The 21,118-nt window shown below is 48.6% G+C and overlaps 1 protein-coding gene across 1 annotated transcript; it reads left to right on the forward strand.

Annotated features, from left to right (window-relative positions):
* Positions 1–7,341: 7,341 nt before the first annotated feature.
* On the forward strand, positions 7,342–20,921 carry FCGR2B (Fc fragment of IgG receptor IIb; the record flags this gene model as incomplete). Its single annotated transcript, XM_008685726.2, has 8 exons — positions 7,342–7,567; positions 10,629–10,649; positions 11,876–12,133; positions 15,228–15,482; positions 16,199–16,321; positions 18,055–18,111; positions 20,211–20,248; positions 20,332–20,921. Coding segments are annotated over 8 exons (1,071 nt in total), but the record flags the coding sequence as incomplete, so codon positions are not given.
* Between the last annotated feature and the right edge of the window lie 197 nt (positions 20,922–21,118).

Here is a 21,118-nt window from a genome sequence, read left to right on the forward strand (position 1 = left end):
TGAGGGTCCATTTCTGGGTTCTCTATTCTGTTCCATTGATCTATGTGTCTGTTTTTGTGCCAGGACCATACTGTCTTGATGACTACAGCTTTGTAATACATCTTGAAGCCTGGAATTGTGATGCCATGAGCTTTGGTTTTCTTTTTCAACATGACTTTGGCTATTCGGGGGCTTTTCTGGTTCCATACAAACTTTAGGATTATTTGTTCTAGCTCTATGAAAAAGGTTGATGGTATTTTGAGAGGGATTGCATTGAATGTATAGATTGCTCTAGGTAGCATAGACATTTAACAATATGTGTTCATCCAACCCATGAGCATGGAATATTTTTCCATTTCTCTGTGTCTTCCACAATTTCTTTCATGATCGTTGTATAGTTTTCAGAGTACAGATCCTTTGCCTCTTTGGTTAGGTCTATCCCTAGGTATCTTATGGTTTTTGGTGCAATTGTAAAGGGGATCGACTCCTTAATTTCCTTCTCTTCTGTCTCATTGTTAGTGTATAGAAATGCAACTGATTTCTGCGCATTGATTTTATATCCTGCCACTTTGCTAAATTCCTGTATGAGTTCTAGCAATTTTGGGGTGGAGTCTTTTGGGTTTTCCACATAGAGTATCATGTCACCTGCACAGAGTGAGAGTTTGACTTCTTTGCCAATTCAGATGCCTTTTATTTCTTTTTGTTGTCTGATTGCTGAGGCTAGGACTTCTAGTACTATGTTGAATAACAGTGGTGAGAGTGGACATCCCTGCTGTGTTCCTGGCCTTAGGGGAAAAGCTCTCAGTTTTCCCCATTGAGAATGATATTCGCTGGGGGCTTTTTGGATGTGGCTTATACAATATTGGGGGATGTTCCCTCTATCCCTACATTGTGAAGAATTTTAATCAAGGAAGGGTGGTGTGGGGCGCCTGGGTGGCTCAGTCGTTAAGTGTCTGCCTTCGGCTCAGGTCATGATCCCAGCGTTCTGGGATAGAGCCCTGTGTCAGGTCGGTGGGAGGCCTGCTTCTCCCTCTCCCACTCCCCCTGCTTGTGTTCCCTCTCTCGCTGCCTCTCTCTCTGTCACATACATAAATAAAATCTTAAACAAAAAAAGAAAGGATGGTGTGCTTTGTCAAGTGCTTTTTCTGCATCTGTTAAGAGGATCATATGGTTCTTGCCCTTTCTTTCTTTTTTTTTTTTTAAAGATTTTATTTATTTGACAGAGAGAGAGGCAGCCAGCGAGAGAGGGAACACAAGCAGGGGTAGTGGAAGAGGAAGAAGCAGGCTCCCAGCGGAGGAGCCTGATGCGGGGCTCGATCCCAGAACGCCGGGATCACGCCCTGAGTCGAAGGCAGACACTTAACGACTGCACCACCCAGGCACCCCTGTCCTTTCTTTTATTAATGTAACATATCACATTGATTTGCAGATGTTGAACCACCCTTGCAGCCCAGGAATAAATCCCACTTGGTCATGGTGAATAATCCTTTTAATGTACTGTTGGATCCTATTGGCTAGAATCTTGGTGAGAATTTTTGCATCCATGTTCATCAGGGATATTGGACCTCAAACTTTCTAATTGATTAAATTCTTCTTTCAGCTTAAATCAACTCAGGCAAAAGACTCTGTGGACAAAGCATCCCTTAATGGGAACCTAAACTACCCCTCAAGCAATGAGGACTACTCTGAGCCAACAAGACCCTGGCCATGATTGACCCCAAGATAATGATCAACATGACCTTTACTGCCCACTTACATGTACTCACTGAACTTTGTCTCACATTTTTCTTATCTAAATCTGGAAGTATTTTCAGAACTTTGGAGACCGTCTTTGAGACATTCCTCTATTGTCTTCCTGGTGGGTGGCCTTGGTAAAATAAATTCCTTTCTTGTTTAACCTCCACTTATCTCTCTGTCTTTGGATTTTTTTCAGTGGTGAGTGGCGGGACCTGGTCTGTTTGGGACCTTCAGAGCCAGCTACAAAGAGAAAACCAAATTCTAATTTGGCAACAGTGTATTTTTTAAATTAAAATTCTTAAAAACAAACAAACAAATCTTAAATAGACACATTCCAATCTTAGCCAGCTTGACCACATCTAAAATTACTTTCCCGGGGTGCCTGGGTGGCTCAGTCCTTAAGTGTCTGCCTTTGGCTCAGGGCGTGATCCCAGTGTCCTGGGATCGAGCCCTGCATCAGGCTCCTGCTGGGAGCCTGCTTCCTCCTCTCCCACTCCCCCTATTTGTGTTTCCTCTCTCGCTGGCTGTCTCTCTCTCTGTCAAATAAATAAATGAAATCTAAAATAAAATAATAAAATAAAATAAAATAAATAACTTCCCTAGATTTCTTTTCCACAAGCATTCTATAACTTTTTGTATCCATTTAAATTTTGTCTGATTTTTTTTTTCCTCTTTCTCATTCTGGAACAATTATTTTACTTTAGGACAAAATTACTCTCTTTTTCCCTTAACAAAAGTATATCTCCATATCTCATACTTCTTTTTTTTTTTAAGATTTTATTTATTAATTTGACAGAGAAAGACAGCCAACGAGAGAGGGAACACAAGCAGGGGTAGTGGGAGAGGAAGAAGCAGGCTTCCAGAGGAGGAGCCTGATGTGGGGCTCGATCCCAGAATGCCAGGATCACACCCTGATCCGAAGGCAGACGCTTAACAACTGCGCCACCCAGGCGCCCCTCCATATCTCATACTTCTTACCAAAAAGGCATCCTACGTTCCTTGCATGGAGATGTTTCCCTTATTATTTCTAGTAGTATTATTACATATATTAGAATGTGTAACCCCAGAATCCTTAACTTTTAGTGAAAACTAAGAAGAAACAATTGGGGATTGTTAGACTAACATTGTGTGAATTAGCAAATTTACAAATACATTTCATAGTTTCTAGTGATGTATTCTTTCTCACAGTAAATGTTTTCAATATGGCACCCAGACATCTTTACTTACTCTGTAAAAGGAAGCCAAAAGTGGATAAACCTATGTGCTGTAATTAATATTTCAGTATTCTATTTTATTTGGAAATGATCTAGATAGTCAAGAAATACCCATCATTTGACATATCTTAGTATAACATTAAATTTCAAGTTACCAAAAAGATTCCGGAAACTATTTTTTTAAGATTTTATTTATTTATTTGAGAGAAAGAGAGAGTGAGTGAGTGCAAGTGGTGGGAGGGAGAGGGACAAGCAGAGTCAACACTGAACACAGAGCCTGATGAGGGGCTCAACAAGGGGCTCAATCTCATGGCCCTGAGATCATGACCCTGAGATCATGACCTGAGCTGAAATCAACATTTGACACTTAACTGACTGAGACACCCGGGTGTCCTAGAAACTATTTTTTAAGTAGATGTACCATAAAGCATAATTATGGTTGAAAAGTTCATTTATAAACTTTTATTTTACTTACAGCTATTTAATATACTTGTTCTTTTTTTTTTTTTTAAAGATTTTATTTATTTATGTGACAGAGAGAGACAGCCAGTGAGAGAGGGAACACAGCAAGGGAGTGGGAGAGGAAGAAGCAGGCTCCCAGCGGAGAAGCCCGATGTGGGACTCGATCCAGGAACGCCAGGATCACGCCCTGAGCTGAAGGCAGATGCTTAATGACTGCGCTACCCAGGCGCCCATATGTACTTGTTCTTAATAATTATGTTGAGATTACTCATGAAAAATTCATGGGACATTAAACAACTAACCATCGTCTGAACTTATCTTTCCTGCTGACAAATTCTATAAGATGACAGATGAGATAAAATGAGCTTCTGTGACTTTCAGTAAACCTCGGTAGAATAGAAGTATTATATTTAATGCTGCTAACTCTAAAGACATCCTCATTTTAATTAAATCAATAAATAAAAACTAGATTTTATTTACCAAAGATTATCCTAAATCATGTGAACTTGAAATACATTTGGGTTAATTTCTATATTTCTGAGACCATATTTGACTTATACAGATGCTTAAGTTTCTTTAAACCAATTAAATAGAGGTCTCTACACAAATTGATTTTGGCAATACCATATGGAGGTAGGACAAAATCACACGTTTATAACATGCACACGTTTAGACTTACAGATAGATGCAATCAGAGATTTCATCTCTGATTGTTTTGAAATTTTAGCCATGAGGCAGCTATGATAAAGCAGAAATTATCATGTGATTTTACTCATATGTGGAATTTAAAAGACACTTGGATCCAAATTGTTTTTGTGGTAGATGGAATAAGTTAAGGTTAACTGCTCAGATAGTTTAAACTTTTTATTAATATTGGTGAAAACTTTAAAGATTTTTCATTTGCTTTGTTTCCAAACAGCCTTTCCTCTTTTTTTTTTTTTTTCCTGATAAAAATTACATTCCTAAATGCAAGCTGGTGCAGCCACTCTGGAAAACAGTATGGAGGTTCCTCAAAAACTTAAAAACAGAGCTACCCTATGACCCAGCTACCCTATGACTAGGTATTTATCCGAAGGGTACAAATATAGTGACCAGAAGGGGCACCTGCACCCCAATGTTGATAGCAGCAATGTCCATAATAGCCTAACTATGGAAAGAGCCCAGATGTCCATTGATAGATGAATGGATAAAGAAGATGTCGTGCATATATATACCCAATATCACTCAGCCATCAAAAAGAATGAGATCTTGCCAGTTGCAATGACGTGGATGGAACCAGAGGGTATGATGCTAAGTGAAATAAGTCAATCAGAGAAAGACAATTATCATATGACTTCACTCATATGTGGAATTTAAGAAACAAAACGGATGAACATAGGGGAAAGGAAGGAAAAATAAAATAACATGAAAATTGAGAGGAAGGCAAACCACAAGAGACGCTGAACTCAAGGAGACAAACTGAGGGTTGCTGGAGGGGGGGGAGGGGGAGGAATAATTGGGTGATGGGCATTAAGGAGGGCACTTGATGTAAAGATCAATGGATGTCATATGCAACTGATGAATCACTAAATACCTCTGAAACTAAACAACAATAACAACAAAAACCCACAAAAAAAACAAAAAATGAATTACCTACCTAACGTTTGCATTTCAAAGAGATAGCCAGGATAGGAGTTCCTAGAGAAGAGTGGGTAGTATGTTTATATCTCGAAAGCACAGGGGAAGAGTGCAAGTTCTTCCAAGAAGGACTTCCATTCCCTAAATTCAGCATTTGACAATACCACAAGCCTTTTGAAATGAATACAGGTGGTTTTGGAATTGGCAAAAAGGATAGGTGGGCTTTGAATTGCTTGTAGAGCTGCATTTCTGTTCTTGTAAAGAGTCAGCTAATAAGACAAAAACAGCTGTTTTTAATTCCTCAAAAAATTAGGTTGCAGCCTGAATGATGTTGAAGGGCTGACCCACTCAGCCGACTACATTTTCTTCAATTTGCTTCTTTATATCAGGGAAAAGATCTTCAACTAATTTAGAAGTCAAAAGAATCTCTGTTCTAAATGTATAGCTTTTTGTCTTTGGCATGTTTTTCTTCTCCTCTTAGTATATGGTTTCATTTAGCTTAGGAGAGAAAGCCTTAAAAAAGTTTCTACTGGGCTCTGAATATCAGCTTCCAGTGTAGTCAACTTCTGACCATAGAACTACTTAAAAAACCCTTTCAAGGGTGCCTGGGTGGCTCAATTGGTTAAGTGACTGCCTTCAGCCCAGGTCATGATCCTAAGAGTTCACCTAAAAGTCAGATAAGGGCTAGAGGTAGATTGGGGTAGGGGCATTGAATGGGGCCAGTAGTAAAAGCCTGCGGCTGATGGGCTGAGGCATTTGAGGTTTCTGAAGATGACGGGTACGAGAAGAGATTTTACAGTGTTATCTCCTTGAGTCTTACAGCTTGCTTCCTGTGAGGCATTTGGGAAAGAGCCCCAGGAAGGAGCCCCAAGAAGAGCATTTTATATTCTGGGGATGTTGAGGGTGAACAAACGGTGATGACGACGATGACAGAAAGCAGGAAAAGGAAACTAGCCTTCATTGGATACGCATGATGCACCAGGTACTTTGCTAGTACTCGAATTTTCTTTTCTTTTCCAAAAATCTTGAGTGCAGTGATTCTCAATCAGGGGCAAGTTTGCCTTTGAGAGAACATTTGTCAACGTCTAGAGACATTTTATTTTCACAACCAGGGGTGCCACTGGCATCTAGTGGGTGGGGCCTGAGAGGCTTCTGATCATTCACCAATGTACAGGATAGCTCCTCGCAATGAAAACTGGCCCAAGATGTCAAAAGTACTGAGGCCGAGAAATCCTGCTTGCAGGGTAGGCATGATTACCTTAATTTTTACAGACAAGCAATCTGAGGTTGTAAGAAGCTAGCTGGCATTCAAAACTAGACTTATATAGCTCCAAGGCCCATGCTCCTTCACCATGCCATAGTGAAAACAGTAATGCTACTAGGCACAAGTTGGTGTTCAAAAGATATCTGTTGAAGGAACAAGCAAAAGAGTGAATGTGAGGGGTGCCCGGGTGGCTCAGTCAGTTGGGTGTCCAACTCTTGATTTAGGCTCAGGTCATGATCTCAGAGTCATGAGATGAAGCTCCATGTCTGGCTTTGCACTCAGTGGGGAGTTGTCTTTTCTCCCTCTCCCTCTGCCCTTCCCCTCCCCCTGCATGAGCACGTGCTCTCTCTCTCAAATAAAGAAATAAACCTTAAAAGGGGGGGGTGGGCACCTGTGTGGCTCAATCATTAAGCATCTGCCTTGGGATCAGGTCATGATCCCAGGGCCCTGGATCGAGCTCCGCATCCGGCTCCCTGCTAAGCTGGAAGCCTGCTTGTCCCTCTTCCACTCCCCCTGCTTGTGTTCCTTCTCTCACTGACTCTCTCTGTCAAATAAATAAATAACATCTTTAAAAAAAATGAACGAATGCCAGAGGGGAATAAGAGGATGGGTATAATCGTCCTATTGCCACCCTGACACACGTCCTTGTTCTTGCTCCACAATCCAGGAGTAAGTCAGAGATTATGATAACAAAGAAAATCAAATAATGGTGGGTGGCCTCAAGCCCACCATCATCAGTTTCAGGAGCATCCGGGCCTCCAAATGAAGCTAGAAGTCAGAGAAGACTGGCAGCACATTCTGCTCCATTGGCTTTTCTAAAGAGATAGGAACCGATAGGAGGGTCTGAGCTGAATTTGGGTGACCAGTCCCCTCGTACTCCCAGAGGTTGAGCCTAGCTGTGTCCCAAAAGAAGAGGAAGAAGTTGTTTCCCAGTTTCTAAAATTTCTGTGAATTTGGAATTGGGCTGAGCCAGACCCCTTCTGGGAAGCTCTGAATCTTCTGGGAGGGAACAGTTGAGAGGAAAGAGGGTGGAAGGGGAGGAGCCTATGATAAAACAACATTTCTTTTCACTTCCTCTTTTGGACTTCAGAATTTGTCCTCTGGGGTGGAATCTGTCAAGTCTCAAGAGAAGCCTCTGCCTGCCACATCAGGGCTGCTGGAGCCAACGTGAGCCAGCAACTGACGCGGATCCCCTCGTCCCTCCCCATCCCTGCTGCTCTTCGTGACTGGGCTGACTGCATGCCCTGCCATCCTTTGGGTGACATGCTGCTGTGGACGGCTCTGCTGTTCCTGGGTGAGTCGGTGTCCTCATGAGGGACAGAGCCAGGTGAACTTCCTTAACTCAGCTGCTGCTTCCCCAGGTTGGCCTGAGCTTTGGCAAGGCCGAGGGGTAGCATGGGAAGCATTCAGGAAAATGAGGAGGGTGAAGCAGGCTGGGCAAGACTCCTGGGCAAGGCTTGATATTTTCTTCCATTTGCCTTTTTGCTAAGTCACCAAGGATTTGCTCCATTTTTCCTGTTCTTATTTAGACCACCATATTTAGGTCTTCTGCCCTCAATATCCCAGCTTTGACAACAGCCTCTGACCCCATCTCGACTGCTCCTGTCTCTCTCCTCTGAATCTGTGCTGCACACTGAGGCCATGACATCTTCAAGTGCAGCCGAGTCACTACTTCCGAAATGCCTCCAGGGCTGCTCCGTTGCCTGCTAACTAAGGCTCCCATTCTACCCTCTTAACCACATTTCTCTTGCCCCAAGTGGATCTTCCTCTACAGCCAGGCAATGTGGACACTGCATTTCCTGCTCTCTACAGATTCCACAAACTGCCTTGTTTTAAACATTAAGTAAATGCATGAACAGGCCCTGTTCTAGGACTTGGAGGTTTACCAATGAACAAGACAGACAGCCTTCCTGACCTAAAGCATAAGGTCTTTGTCTCACTTACAATGACCCTATTGAGTCTGTATTCATGACCATTTGTTGAGCATGGAATGAATAAATGACTGATGACTTCTCTCTACTCTTCTCATCTCTTTCTTGTTTCTCCTCTTCCCCTCCTCTTACGTTCTACTTCTTTACTTGCTCCCCTACTGCACTGTCCCTCTTGCCAATCCAACACACGCTGGTTTTCAGCTATCACTTCTATGTCAACAACTTCCAAACCTGGCTTTCTTGCTTATGTCAACTACAGTTAGTGTTTCCACCGCTGGTTGGACACCTCCACATTGATATGCCTGCTCAGAAACAAAACATATTGAACTCAACTTATCATCTTCTCCTTACAAATGTACTCCTCTTCCTTTTATATTTGTGTGAGCACGAGTAACTTTTCCCCTGGCCATCCAATTACATTACCCCCACTCTCATCAAGTGCCAGCTTCCCCAGTTTTGCCTCTTAAATTTCTCTCATGTGGGGGCGCCTGGGTGGCTCAGTTAGTGACGAGTCTGCCTTCAGCTCAGGTCTTGATCCTGGAGTCCCGGGATGAAGCCCTGTGTCAGGTTCCTTGCTCAGCGGGGAGTCTGCTTCTCCCTCTCCCTCTCCCTCCCACCCAGCTTGAGTTCTCTCTCTCTCACTCTCTCTCTCAAATAAATAAAATCTTAGAAAAAAAAATTTCTCTCATGTGCGTGTTTTCTTCACTTCCTATTGTCAATACAACCGTGGCCCCTCTTATCTCCCACCTAGGCTCATTCAGGAGGTGATTTCCAGAGCACTGGCAAATAGAATTGATATGGCTACTGTCCTCTTTGAGCTTCCATTCTCCTGGGAGATATAAGCAACAAATAAACAGACACTCAGGCATAAATATAAATTGGAAAGGGCCGTGAAGATGTAAACAGGATACTGTGATTAGAATAGTCTTTGTGGGGAAGAAGACAGGGTGATAAGCAGGATGATACAGAAAGCCTTTTCTGAGGAGGTGACACTTGGGCTGGGACTTTGAGCTGGCAGAGATCTAGCCATTTGAAGAGATAAAGGAAACAGTTCTAGAAGAGGGATCTGCATACACAAAAGCCCCAAGTGTGAAGAATTTGAAGAGGGCTAGTGTTATGGGTGCTCAATGAATAGGAGAAGAAGGGCTTGAGATGAGGTGGGAGAGGTGAGCAAGGCTCTTGTCCTGTCCTGTGTGGCCTCGTAAAGATGTACTTTTATTTCAAGAGCAAAAGAAAGGCCCTTGAAGGCTTCTAAGCAGGGGAGTGATAGTATTGGACCTGATATTTTAAAAATAACTGTAGCTTTTCTGTGGAAAGTGGATTGTGGGGAACAAGGAATGAGGAGAGGAGTTAGGAGGCAGAGAAAGCCGGTGGTGACTTAAACTAGCATGGAGGCCACGAGCAAAGAGCGAAGTGGATGGACTTGAGGCCTGAGTCGGAAGCAGAATCAACAAGATTCACTGAGGTGAAGGGGGAGGGGGCCTGGGAGAGAGAGGGGACTAAAGGGGACTTCGTTTTCAGGTACGTGTAACTGGGGAGGTGGTGAGGATGTACACTTACCTGGGAAGAATGAGAGAGAAAAGTTGTAGTGAACTGGCAAAGACAGAGTCCAAATTGTGGAGACTGAAACAGTAAATGGAAGGAGTAGAAATGAGCCCAGCCCACGTGGGAAAAAAATTGAGAAATCTGGCTATGAAAGGGAGCAGAGAAATAATTTTGGAATTATATGTGGGATCAAGTGAGAAACTTTTTTTTTTTAATGAAAGATCCCGGAATATGCTTCTGCTGATGGGAAAGATGGACGAGAAGGAGGAATTGGCGATGCGGAAGAGCACGGGAATAACAGAGAGAGGGAAACCTTGTGAGGGTGACAGGGACTGTGAACAGGATAGAGACAGACCGTGGAGAGGAGGCCGACTTTCCCCAGTGAACAGCAAGAAGGGAAGTTGGGCAGGGGACGCATAGGTTAGACATTTGAGTTGCGGGAAGGTGTGAGATTTCCTGTTCAACTGCTTTTGTTTTGTGTGAAGAGTGAAAGAAGGCATCCACTTTAAGCAAGAAGGGATTGGAGGCAGAGGACAGGAAAGTTTTGGGAGTGAGGAAAAGGCAAGTGTCACTGCCGAGAGCAGCAGAACAAATTTGCTAGAGAAAAGTGTCAGAGTGGCAGCTCAGTGTCCTACGAATATGGTGACCACAAATTTATAGAGACTCTGATCTGTCTGCCTGTGTGGTCTTTTTAGTAACACGCAGCCGAACAAGTAAAAGGATGGACAGTACAGATAGATTTAACAGAGGCAGGCAAGGGCCAGGGAGTTAAGGGGATTTGCATGGAGGGAATTTTTTTATTTTTTGGGGGGGGTGATTCTTGTAATGATGAATCATCAAATCTAAACTCTGGGCTGATCTTCGCTTTCTCTCTTACAGCTCCAGTTGCTGGGACACCTGGTAAGTACTCCACCCACATCCTCTCTCACCCCAGCTACCCTCTTCCTCTGCTCCCGGCACCCCACCCCGCCTTGGAGGTGCCCTGAATGCACCAGTAACCCAGTAGCGAGGTGGAGCCAGGAAGGAGTAACGGCTCCCGGAAGCTGCCCCTGCCCCCCCCTTCTCTTTCCCCTCCTCCCAGGGAAGCAGAGGATAGGCAGCCATGGTGCACAGGGGCTTTAATCCTCCTGGTTCTGTTAGGGTGAAACATCACAGATATGGTCACAGAAAACAACTCGTCCTCTCAGTAAAATCAGGAGCCCAGACATTTTAGCCTCAGCCGTGCACAAAATCCCATCATCTGCCCAGGTTATCTCCCTGTGTTGAGAAGTCCCCCACTTTTCATGTATCTGATGGCTTCAGGGCCTGTTTCCCTGGACAGAACTAGGAGGACATACCATGGATTGCAGCTTGGTGAAGTAAACTCTGCTGGGCACTTCTTTCTCTTTACCAATCAGCTCCCTGCCTCCCAGGGCTCCCAGGAGTGGGGTGGGGGGTACAGTTCTCCCTGGGGCACTGACCCCAGGGCTCCCTAGACTGGCCCTTTAGCCTTTCTCTCTCTTTATCCTTCTGAGGCCACAGAGACTCCTCTGTACTTGGGTATGAGGATAGGTCTAATCTAAGGGACAAAGATTGACATCAGGTCAGAACAGAAACCTGATGTCTGACTCATGCCGGACACCTGCACCAGACGCCTTCATCTGGCTCTGGAGAGAGTTTATCCACTAGTATCCAAAATGCCTCAGTTTACAGGGGAGGAAAGGGAGTTCCAGAAAGGTATGTATGTGTCGTGTGCGTGTGTGTGTGTGTGTGTGAGAGAGAGAGAGAGAGAGAGAGAGAAGGGAGGAAGGAAAGGAAGAAAGGAAGAATAAAAGGAAGGAAGAACTGTTTCAGATGCCCCTGGTGAGGTATACATATACTTCTAGAGTGTTTGCCTTGGCCCTGCTCCCTTTCTCTTACCTTGCCCTCTCTTCCTGAGGAACGGCCAAGCTCCCTGAGCAGACCTGGCTGCCCAGGGGCCCCTGTGGTGGGACACATGAGTAAGAAGAATTATCTACAGTTACACAACAGTTCTAGGCTGGGTTCCCCTCTCGATGACCAGAGGCGCTTCACTGTCTGAAAATCGGGGCCTGCTTAGGCTCTTGGGGCCCCCTTTCCTCCTGCTTCCTCCTCTCTCTGCCCCTCAGCAGGTCTCCCGAAGGCTGTGCTGGACCTCGAGCCCCCATGGGTCAATGTGCTCCAGGAGGATCCCGTGACTCTGAAGTGCGGGGGGGCCCACACCCCTGCCAACCACGTCACCCAGTGGTTCCTTAATGGGAGCTCCATCCCAACCCTGGTCAAGTCCAGCTACAGCTTTAAGGCCAGAAAACAGGACAGTGGGGAGTACAGGTGCCAGACGGACCAGACCAGCCTCAGTGACCCTGTGCATCTGGACGTGACTTCCGGTCAGTGGAGGAAGGGCTGGGAGGGTCTGGGAGGACAAGGAAAGATGAAATCTGCTTACATGGCAGAGGTTTTTAGGGAAGGGGGGTAGCCTATTTCCTGGGAAGCTGCACTGTGAGTTGTTGGAAGATGTTTTCGTCCACTCACTTCCCTTTTCACCCACCCCCTTTGCTTAGTATGTGTGATGGCGATGGACGGTCCTAAGAGAGTCCTCAGAATAGGTTGTCTTGCCTCAATCCTGATGGAGCAAGAAGGTTACAAGGCCTCAAACAGGCATGTAGGGTATGAGAGAAGCAGAAGGAAATTCTGACTGCATAAAAACCCGTTTCTGTAGCCATCACAAAGCATAGACCACAGCGGAGTCTTCGGCCTACACCACTAGCCATGTGAATATGGTGATTCGTCTGCCCTTGGATTTGATTCCTTGTCTGCTCGTGGGGGTATTAATGTCTCCCTCCCCAGGTCCTGGTGGGAATCAGCATTTCCCTGCCCCCCTACGCTCCATGCAACTTGACCTGAAAGTTGTGTTGATTTTTTTTTTTTTAATTAGAGAGAGAGAGAGGGAGGGAGGGGCAGAGGCAGAGAGAGAGAGAGAGCATCCCAAGCAGGCTCCATACCCAGCACAGAGCCCGACACAGGGCTCAATCTCACCACCCTGAGGTCATGGCCTGAGCCAAATCCAAGGGCTGGACGCTAAACTGACTGAGCCAGCCAGGCGCCCCCTGAAAGTTGTGTTTTAACTATCTTTGCATTTCCAGCCCCTGACAGAGGCAGGGTTTAATAAATGTTTGCTAAACAGATGAATGATTTTACAAAGCTTCTGGTAAAAAGTAGTTTCTCCGTAAAGAAGAGCCACCACGTGACTATGATGACTGTTTTCACTATTACTCTTCAAGTAGTCCCTTTCCCTCACTGGATGCCTAAATTTTCCTCAAAAGCACACAGCTGGGGGCGCCTGGGTGGCGTAGTCGTTAAGCGTCTGCCTTCGGCTCAGGGCGTGATCCCAGGGGCCTGGGATCGAGCCCCACATGGGCTACCTGCTCTGCTGGGAGCCTGTTTCCTCCTCTCCCACTCCCCCTGCTTGTATTCCCTCTCTCGCTGGCTGTCTCTCTGTCAAATAAATAAAACCTTAAAAAAAAAAAAGCACACAGCTGGCCTGTCGCCCCCACCCACTCAGTGCAGCAGGAAGTGACAGGCCTGGAGGGAAGCTCCTGAGGCCTCCCATCTATGTCCCTGCCCCTGCAGGAAGGCAAGGAGGTGAGAGCATCCCACCCCCGAGCTTGAGTGTGTTCCCGCGTAGCCACGGGTGTGTAAAGATGTGGGCGTTTATCACTTCTCTACAAGGCTTCCAGGAGATTCCAGAGGAGTTTCGTTCCCAGATGGATGGGAAGGCCCTTTGATTACTTGAAGAACATCTCATGAGTGCCACAAACAGGAAGCTGGCCCCTGCTCTCAAGATCTCCACCAAGATAAATGTCCTCAAGGAGAGCCGAGGTGGCCCCTTGCACAGACCAGCCAAAGGCAGACACTCCCCATTATCCAGGTTATAACCTGGTCCCAGCCGAGACTCTGCAGGGAAGAAAGAGCCATTCCAGCCACGTGGGTCTTCTGTGTGGGGATTACCTAGGCAGAGAAGAGAAGTGCAGGAATTGGTTGCTGGGGCTACATGGCAACTTTGGCATTTTCTCTGGGTTCTACTTTATGTTTTCAAAGCTTTACAATTCTCAGCATTCCCACCTGCCCTAATCCAATCTCACGAGAGAGGCAGTCTAGGGACCCGGGACGGCTCAGCCTCATCCCGGCGTGCAGTGTCCAGCCAGGGTCTCAGTTCTCCAAGAGGAGGAATACAGAGGACGGTAAGGCAAGGAAACGGGTGGAAGGTAGATGTGCCTCCCCAGCAGGAGAGGTAGGATTTTCCAGCTTGTGGCACCCAAGTAGCAAGATCTGGTGTCCCCCTCCGCCCCTGGATTTCCCGCTGCAGCTGTGGCTAACTTTCCTCTGTGACGGCGCTCACTCCCTTGGTATCGAGCAGCTCCTCCTGCATCCGTGGCCACGTCACCAGCCAGTGCAGACTTGGTTGGCCACATCCTGGCTGGCTGCATGGAGTGCTTGCTGGGCACATGGGTGGCTGTTGTCATGCTTCATGCACCCCGCCCCCTATACCCCCCAACCCCCACTCCCTTCTAATTCATTTTTTTGGAGATATTATTTATTTATTTGAGAGAGAGAGAGAGCATGAGCCAGGCATTGGGGGCAGAGGGAGAGGAAGAAGCAGACTCTCCACTGAGCAGGGAGCCCCACAGGGTCTCAATCTCAGGACCCCGGGTTCAAGACCTGAGCTGAAGGCAGATGCTTAACTGACTGAGCCACCCAGGTGCCCTCCTAATTCTGCTGTTGTCTTCTACCCTACCTGTCTTTCCAATTCCAGCTCTGCTCCGTCCTCCAGCTTTAGGGAAAAGGAGAATGTGGGCTGAGGTCAGGAGTACAAATACCTCAGGCTTTATTCCCTATACAACAAAAATACTAAATATTTTTTCTTCTTCAGTAGAAGGATGAACATTGGGAGGGAAAAAGTACACAGCAGGCTAATGACCCACCTTCAGACAAAGACCCTGATGAGGTAAATCTCCACATTTACCAACATCCATCAAACAAGCTAATGCTGGCTGGATGTCCATGACTTCCTACTCTCCCGAAAGACATGTCTCTGCTGTGTCCCCTCACATGTCATCTCCTAGGTCAGACTGCACCCCGGGCTCTCTTGTATCCTTCCTGCAAGAGCCTGTTGGGCACGACAGGGCTGAAGCTACCCTCTCCCAGGATGGGAAAGAGAAGACAAGCATATCCTGAACACCTCCTATGGGCCAGGGACCACCGTAGACGCATGGTATTGTTATGTCCATTTTCACAGAGGAGGAATCCAAGGCCCAGAAGAGGCCCAAGACTACAGAGCTCCCAAACGATGGAGCCAGCATTAGAGACCAGGGCCGTTGGATCCCAAACTTAAGCTCTTCCCTCCACACACCGTGTCCCACCGGTAAGGATGGCCTCAGAGTCAAGACCTCCTGGGTCCTAGGGTCCCTTTGTGTCTTTCAGACTGGCTGCTGCTCCAGACCCCGCGCCTGGTGTTCCAGAAGGGGGAGCCCATCGTGCTGAGATGCCACAGCTGGAAGAACAGGCCTCTGTACAAGATCACATTCTTCCAGGATGGAAAATCCAAGCAGTTTTCATCTCTGAATTCCACGTTCTTCATCCCAGAAGCGAACGTCAGTCACAGCGGCGACTACCACTGCACGGGGATGATAGGGCAGATGCTGCGTTACTCACGGTCTGTGGCCATCACTGTCCAAGGTGGGAACTCTGTCAGGATGGAGGAAGGATGATGACTGGGGGGGATGAGACCATTATGGCTAAGGTCATATGGGCCTCCTTGGAGATCTGAGAAATGCCAGAGCGCAAACAACTGGGCCCTGAGGCGAGGCGGGGAGGAATGGGGGCGTGATAAATATTGGCCCTGGGCAGCAGGAGGGGCTAGAGCTTGGGACACTCCGCTCCAGGTCACAGGTGAAAAGGCTGTGTGCCCCTGAAGCGCAGGACCTGTCCTCAGGACAACAATGGAGCAGAGCCCCCACACCGGGGCAGGGGGGGAACGCTCCCAGCCGTTCCCAAGAGCTGAGGTTTTCTTACATCTTCTTACACCCATTCACTCCCCAAGGCATGGCAAGTCCCGGACAGTTCAGGGCCTTGTGGGATTCAGTTACAGCGCCTCTAGCTAGGGGAGGCTTCCGGTCCCCCTCCCTTCTCTCCCCGAGGGCCAACAGGGGCCCTGCCCTCGGCCTCACACATTCAATAGTCTGCCTTTACTGGATGGGCGGAGACCCCTGTGAGGGGGGAGGCACAAATCCAGCCACACTGCAGTCACACAGGTGAGGTTGCGGGAGGACCCGGACAAGGGACAAGGGACAGGGACAAGGGACCCAGACACAAAGCAGCTCCCGGGGAGAAGCACTGGGGTACAGCGTGGGAGGTGGGACAGTACTACCTGTCCTGAGGTCTGTCTTCCCCAGAGTCCAGTTGGAGCACCTCCTCCGTGGTGATGTCAGTCGTGGCTGCTGTGGCCGGCTTGGCTGCAGCGGTCATCCTCGCTGCTGCAGTGGCCTGGTTCCGTCTCAGGCAAAAGCACACTACAGGTTTGTGGCTTCTCCAGGTTCCTCTTGTGGTCAGTTCCTACTTGGCCAAGGCCCTAACCCCAAACATCGCCAGTAGCCTCCTCTTGGGGCTAAGAGAATCCTTGTGTTCAGACAGAGCCCCATATTTCATTCATTCATTCATTCACTTATTGATTTTTAAAAGATTTTATTTATTTATTCATGAGAGACAGAGAGAGAGAGGCAGGCAGAGGCAGGCTCCCCTGAGCCTGAGGCAGAGGCTTAACCGACTGAGCCACCCTTCATTCATTTATTCAACAAGGCTTGAAAAAACTTGCTTCTGGGTCAGGCCCTGTGCTAGGCACTATGGATGATGAAAGTCCAGTCCCTGCTCTCAAGGAGCTCACAGTGTGGTGGGGAACACGGAAGGACAAGTAAATCATCAGAATTAGGTGGATTGAAAGCCATGAGAGAGTCACAAAGGCTGTGATGGGGGGAGGGGCACAAGAGCCCACGGGACCCAGTGGGGGGCGAGTGGTTGGAGAAGCTTTCACAGCAGGTAGTGGTATATGTGGTGACCCAAGCACACGTGGGGGGGGGGTACCCCGGTTTACATCTCAGCTCCACAGCGCACCAGCTGTGTGACCTTGGGTGAGTTCTTCAGTATCTCTGTGCCCGTATTTCTTCATCTGGAAAATGAGGACGCGAATAGCACGACCTCGCAGGGCGGCGTGAGGATGGATGAGGCCGAGGGCTCAGCCCCAGCGGAGTGCATCACAGCGCACGAGAGGGGGCTGTTCTCATGACGGAGGGGGGACGTTGGAGGGTAGCAGTCAGCCAGGCAGAGAGGCCTGGAAGACCGTTGCAGGCGTGGGGGCCAAGGCACGGAAGGGAGGAGCACTGCGGCGGGGACGGCGCTGGGGGGGAAGCAAGGAGGGCGCCGTAAGAGGTGTGATGCGTCGGAACGGTAAACTGCCAGGCACAGGGAGCAGAGACGAGGCGGGGCAGACACATGGGTAAGGCCGGGGTCATGCAGACCAGTTAGAGAACTGAACTGTGTTGCAGACTCCCGGAGGGAAGTCACCATAAGTCACCGAAAATCCTCAGTCACTTCCCCCCTTGCCCCCACACCCAGCACGGTTTGCCAGGCAGGGAGACCTCACTAAACCTCTGTTCACAGACGGGTGCCCTGAAGAACCTCGACTCTTGGAAAGCAGTTCCTTCCCCCCTAGTACTACCCTGAAGGAGCTGAGAGAGGAGGCGGGGCACCCTAGAAATCAAATAAGCAAATTGTCACAGTTCATCGCACTGGAGAGCTAGCTTGCTGGAGAGAGTCTGAAGACACCCAGAGAAAGAAGGGGAAAAAAGACTCTGAGCCACTGAGAGGGAGAAGAGACAGCTCCTCACAAGACACTTGGGCCTCAGTGCACAGCCTGGCCCGCAGTCGCTGATGATAAGTCAATATGGAGATGCACAGAGCCTCTGAGAGGGAGGAAAAAGAGCTTTTAAAAAGGCAGAGCAAGTCTGAGAAAGATGCAGCCAAGTGCCTTTCTGACAGTCCCAGGGGTCCCCACGGTTAACTCCATGGTCCTTTTACAGGCCGGGCAGGCCCCGGGCAGGCCCCAGGCAGGCCCCAGGCAGGAGAGCCGGGAGTGGGGAGGCATCTCCCCGGGGACAGGTCTCTGTTGGTTCTAACCCAATCCTGCCCCTGGTCCTCGCCTGGGGACTCAGGCCCCACCCTATAACCCTACTAACCTCCTCTGTGCCCCTCATAGCTCCCCTAGGAAACCCCAAGCACAGGGAAATGGGAGAGACCCTCCCTGAGGAACCAGGTGAGTGCAGCTCTCTGTCTGGGAGCTCAAGGTGCCCTGCTTGGGCTGCCAGGTGGATTGGAGCCCGCAGGAAGTGGCTTGTGTGAGTTCAGCTGGGAGCACAGCAGAGGGAGGGGGCGGTGGGAGGAGGGCAGGGACTCAAATCGCTTGGTCGGTTCTGAGACTAACTCCTGGGCCTAAAGAGGACCTCACTGGGGATGAGGGGAAGAGGACCACCTGCCACAGATAGAGAGGGGAGGGCTGTGTCCGAATTTTGGAGCCAGGAATGCTGGGAACATTTCAGAGCAGGACATCAGAGACATCTGGGTCCTTCCGTGGGGTTTGGCAGACCTGGCACAGGACAGAGGTTAGGAGTGGTAAGGCTGAGACACACGGGATTAAGAGGAGAAGAGAGGGAGACCTAGGGAATAATCCCTGGACACGTCGAGGAAGTCTGTTTCAGGGAGTGATGGGGGAGGAGTGGAGCATTACAAGGACATCTGGGCTGGAGAAAGTTCTAGGGGACTGGGTGCCTTCGTGGGCTTCGCTGCTGGGCAAAGTTTGGCTCTGATGCCCGCGTGTGTAAGTTTATGAAACACAGGCCTGGCCCCGGCTCTGTCACGAGCAGCGGGTGGAATCTTTCACGTTCCCCACCACGGGGTGCAGTCACCTCCCTGAGGAAATGAGTGGATTGGCCTCGTGACCTCAAAGCCCTTCCGGGTCTGATGTTCTGAGAGCCAGTGACTGTTCAACCTCAGGCCCAGGCAGGAGCCGGAGTTTCCCAGGTGACGTCCTGACTGTAACAAGCCAGAGCACAGGAACCTGGACCTTTCTTGAGGGGCTCCTGGACCACAGGAACAGAGGGAAAAGAGGCCCTCGAGGACTCTGCGTCAGGTGGCTGGAGTGTGACTCAGAGCGGAACCAACAGATTCGAGAGCTTGAGCAAACTGGCCCTTGTCCCGCTGTGCTTTGAGCAAAGCCCTTGCGTTCTTGGCCACGTCGAGTGGGGATGCGGGCCTGAGTCCGCACCAGGCCAAACAAGATCTACAAAAAAGCCCAAACACAACTGGGACAGCCAAACCTTGGAGGTTTGGCTCTGTCTACACTGGCACAAATACATTTCACAAGCACTTATGTCACGAAGCCGAGCACGGGGGCTGAGGGTTTCCAGCAGCGAGCTATTCGCTAGCATTGCTGAGAAATGCATTAGAAGGAGAATTCAGGAGGTGGTTTGTTCCAGAAACTGGAGCATGGCAAACAGAGACTCTCTGTCTGCAGGGGGTGAGTGGAGACACTAGATGTATTGTCTCACCCCTACCCCCTGGCCTGAGGAATGCTGCTTTGCAGATACTGAGACTACTTTTCACACTGGCAAAGTGCATTTATTGGCAAAAAACATGTGGGAATTTGGTGTGTTTTAGCTATTTACCAGGGAAAGTACTGGCTTGAGGCCTTGCTTCCCTCTTTCCCTCCCTCACTTTCACTGTTGCGCTTTCTTCCCTTTTAATGTCACCGAGCACCACAGTCTTCAAAGTGCCCCCCCCCCCCGGGACCGCTGCATCTGGCCCGGCTGAAACGGCCCGTCTTCTCTCCTAAAGACCGTGGTTGGCAAAAACCTGGACTTGACTTCCCTGTGATACTGGACATCCCCCCCATCTCTTCCCCAATATCTCAGATCCCTAAAGCTGGCTGGTTGGCTTCTAGAAAAAGTCAGCAGTTCTCTGAAAAGCATGCAGCACAGATGAGGGCCTCCCTCTGCCAGCGTGGCCAGGAGGGGAGGCTGAGTCTGGGCTGTGAACGACGCCCTTGGCCTACGGGTCCTTGTCCCATGTCTGGTTGGGGGTTTCGTGCTGCGGCCTCCGTGGCAGTGTGGTGGGCCCCTCCTCTACTCCCACACCCTGTCCCATCTCTGTTCTTCTTCTTTTTTTTTTTTTTTAAGACTTTATTTATTTATTTGGGGGAGAGAGAGAGAGCACGAGTGGGGTTGGGGGGCAGAGAGGGGGGAGAAGCAGACTCAGGACTCGATCCCAGGACCCTGAGATCATGACCTGAGCAGAAGAGAGACGCTTAACTGACTGAGCCCCACAGGCGCCCCTGACCTCCGTTCTTTCTGCCCACAGCCAATGTCACGGATACTGAAGAGGCTGCCAAAATTGAGGTGAGCCACCCCAGCCATCTCCTCCTTTCCCCTCCTCCTCTGCTGTCTTCATTCTTTTGACTGCTCCGTTCTGCGTTCTCTAGGCCGAGAATAGCATCACCTACTCGCTTCTCTTGCACCCGGAGGAAGAGGCAGAGGCAGAGGCAGAGGCCTCCGATTACCAGAACCACATTTAGTCTCCATTGTCTTGCCTGAGACCCCCGGGGAAGAGAATCAGAGAGGCCAGGACGCCTGGCCTGAGTTCCCCTCAGGGAGGACAAGAGGATGCCGCAGTCCCAAAAAGGAGAAGGACCCTTCCAGGGTCATCTGCACGAATCCTGAAGCAAACTGTCCTAAAAGTCCCAGACAATATGGTCCCAGATGACTGACTGTCCTGGTTCCTTCTGTGCTCAGCACTTCTTGCCATCAGGAGTCTTCGGCATACATCCACACGGCAGATAAAAATCACTTTTATTAGGAGATCGTAGCAATATGGGAAATGCTTATGTTACAGGTTCCCTGAGAAAAATAAAGTAGGCATATATGTTTCAGGAATGTCGAAACAGACTAACAGTTATTTGCCAACATATTAAAAGTGATGTTTCAGGGTGATGGGATTATTGGTGATTTTTATCTTCTTTATTTTTCTGTACAGACCACGTATTACTTTTATAATAAAATACTAGAAAAACAACACGCCCTTTACCTTTCAAAGGCTGTAGTGTTTGGAGCGTGGACTGACCGGTTTCTTTTCAAGGATAAAAATCTTGGGAAGGTTGGGGGGCGTCTGGGTAGCACAGTCGTTAAGTGTCTGCCTTCGGCTCAGGGTGTGATCCCAGCGTTGTGGGTTCGAGCCCCACATCGGGCTTCTCTGCTGGGAACCTGCTTCTT

Source organism: Ursus maritimus, unplaced genomic scaffold, assembly GCF_017311325.1.
Source record: "Ursus maritimus isolate PB19 unplaced genomic scaffold, ASM1731132v1 scaffold_2, whole genome shotgun sequence".
In the NCBI taxonomy this organism is placed as follows: domain Eukaryota; kingdom Metazoa; phylum Chordata; class Mammalia; order Carnivora; family Ursidae; genus Ursus; species Ursus maritimus.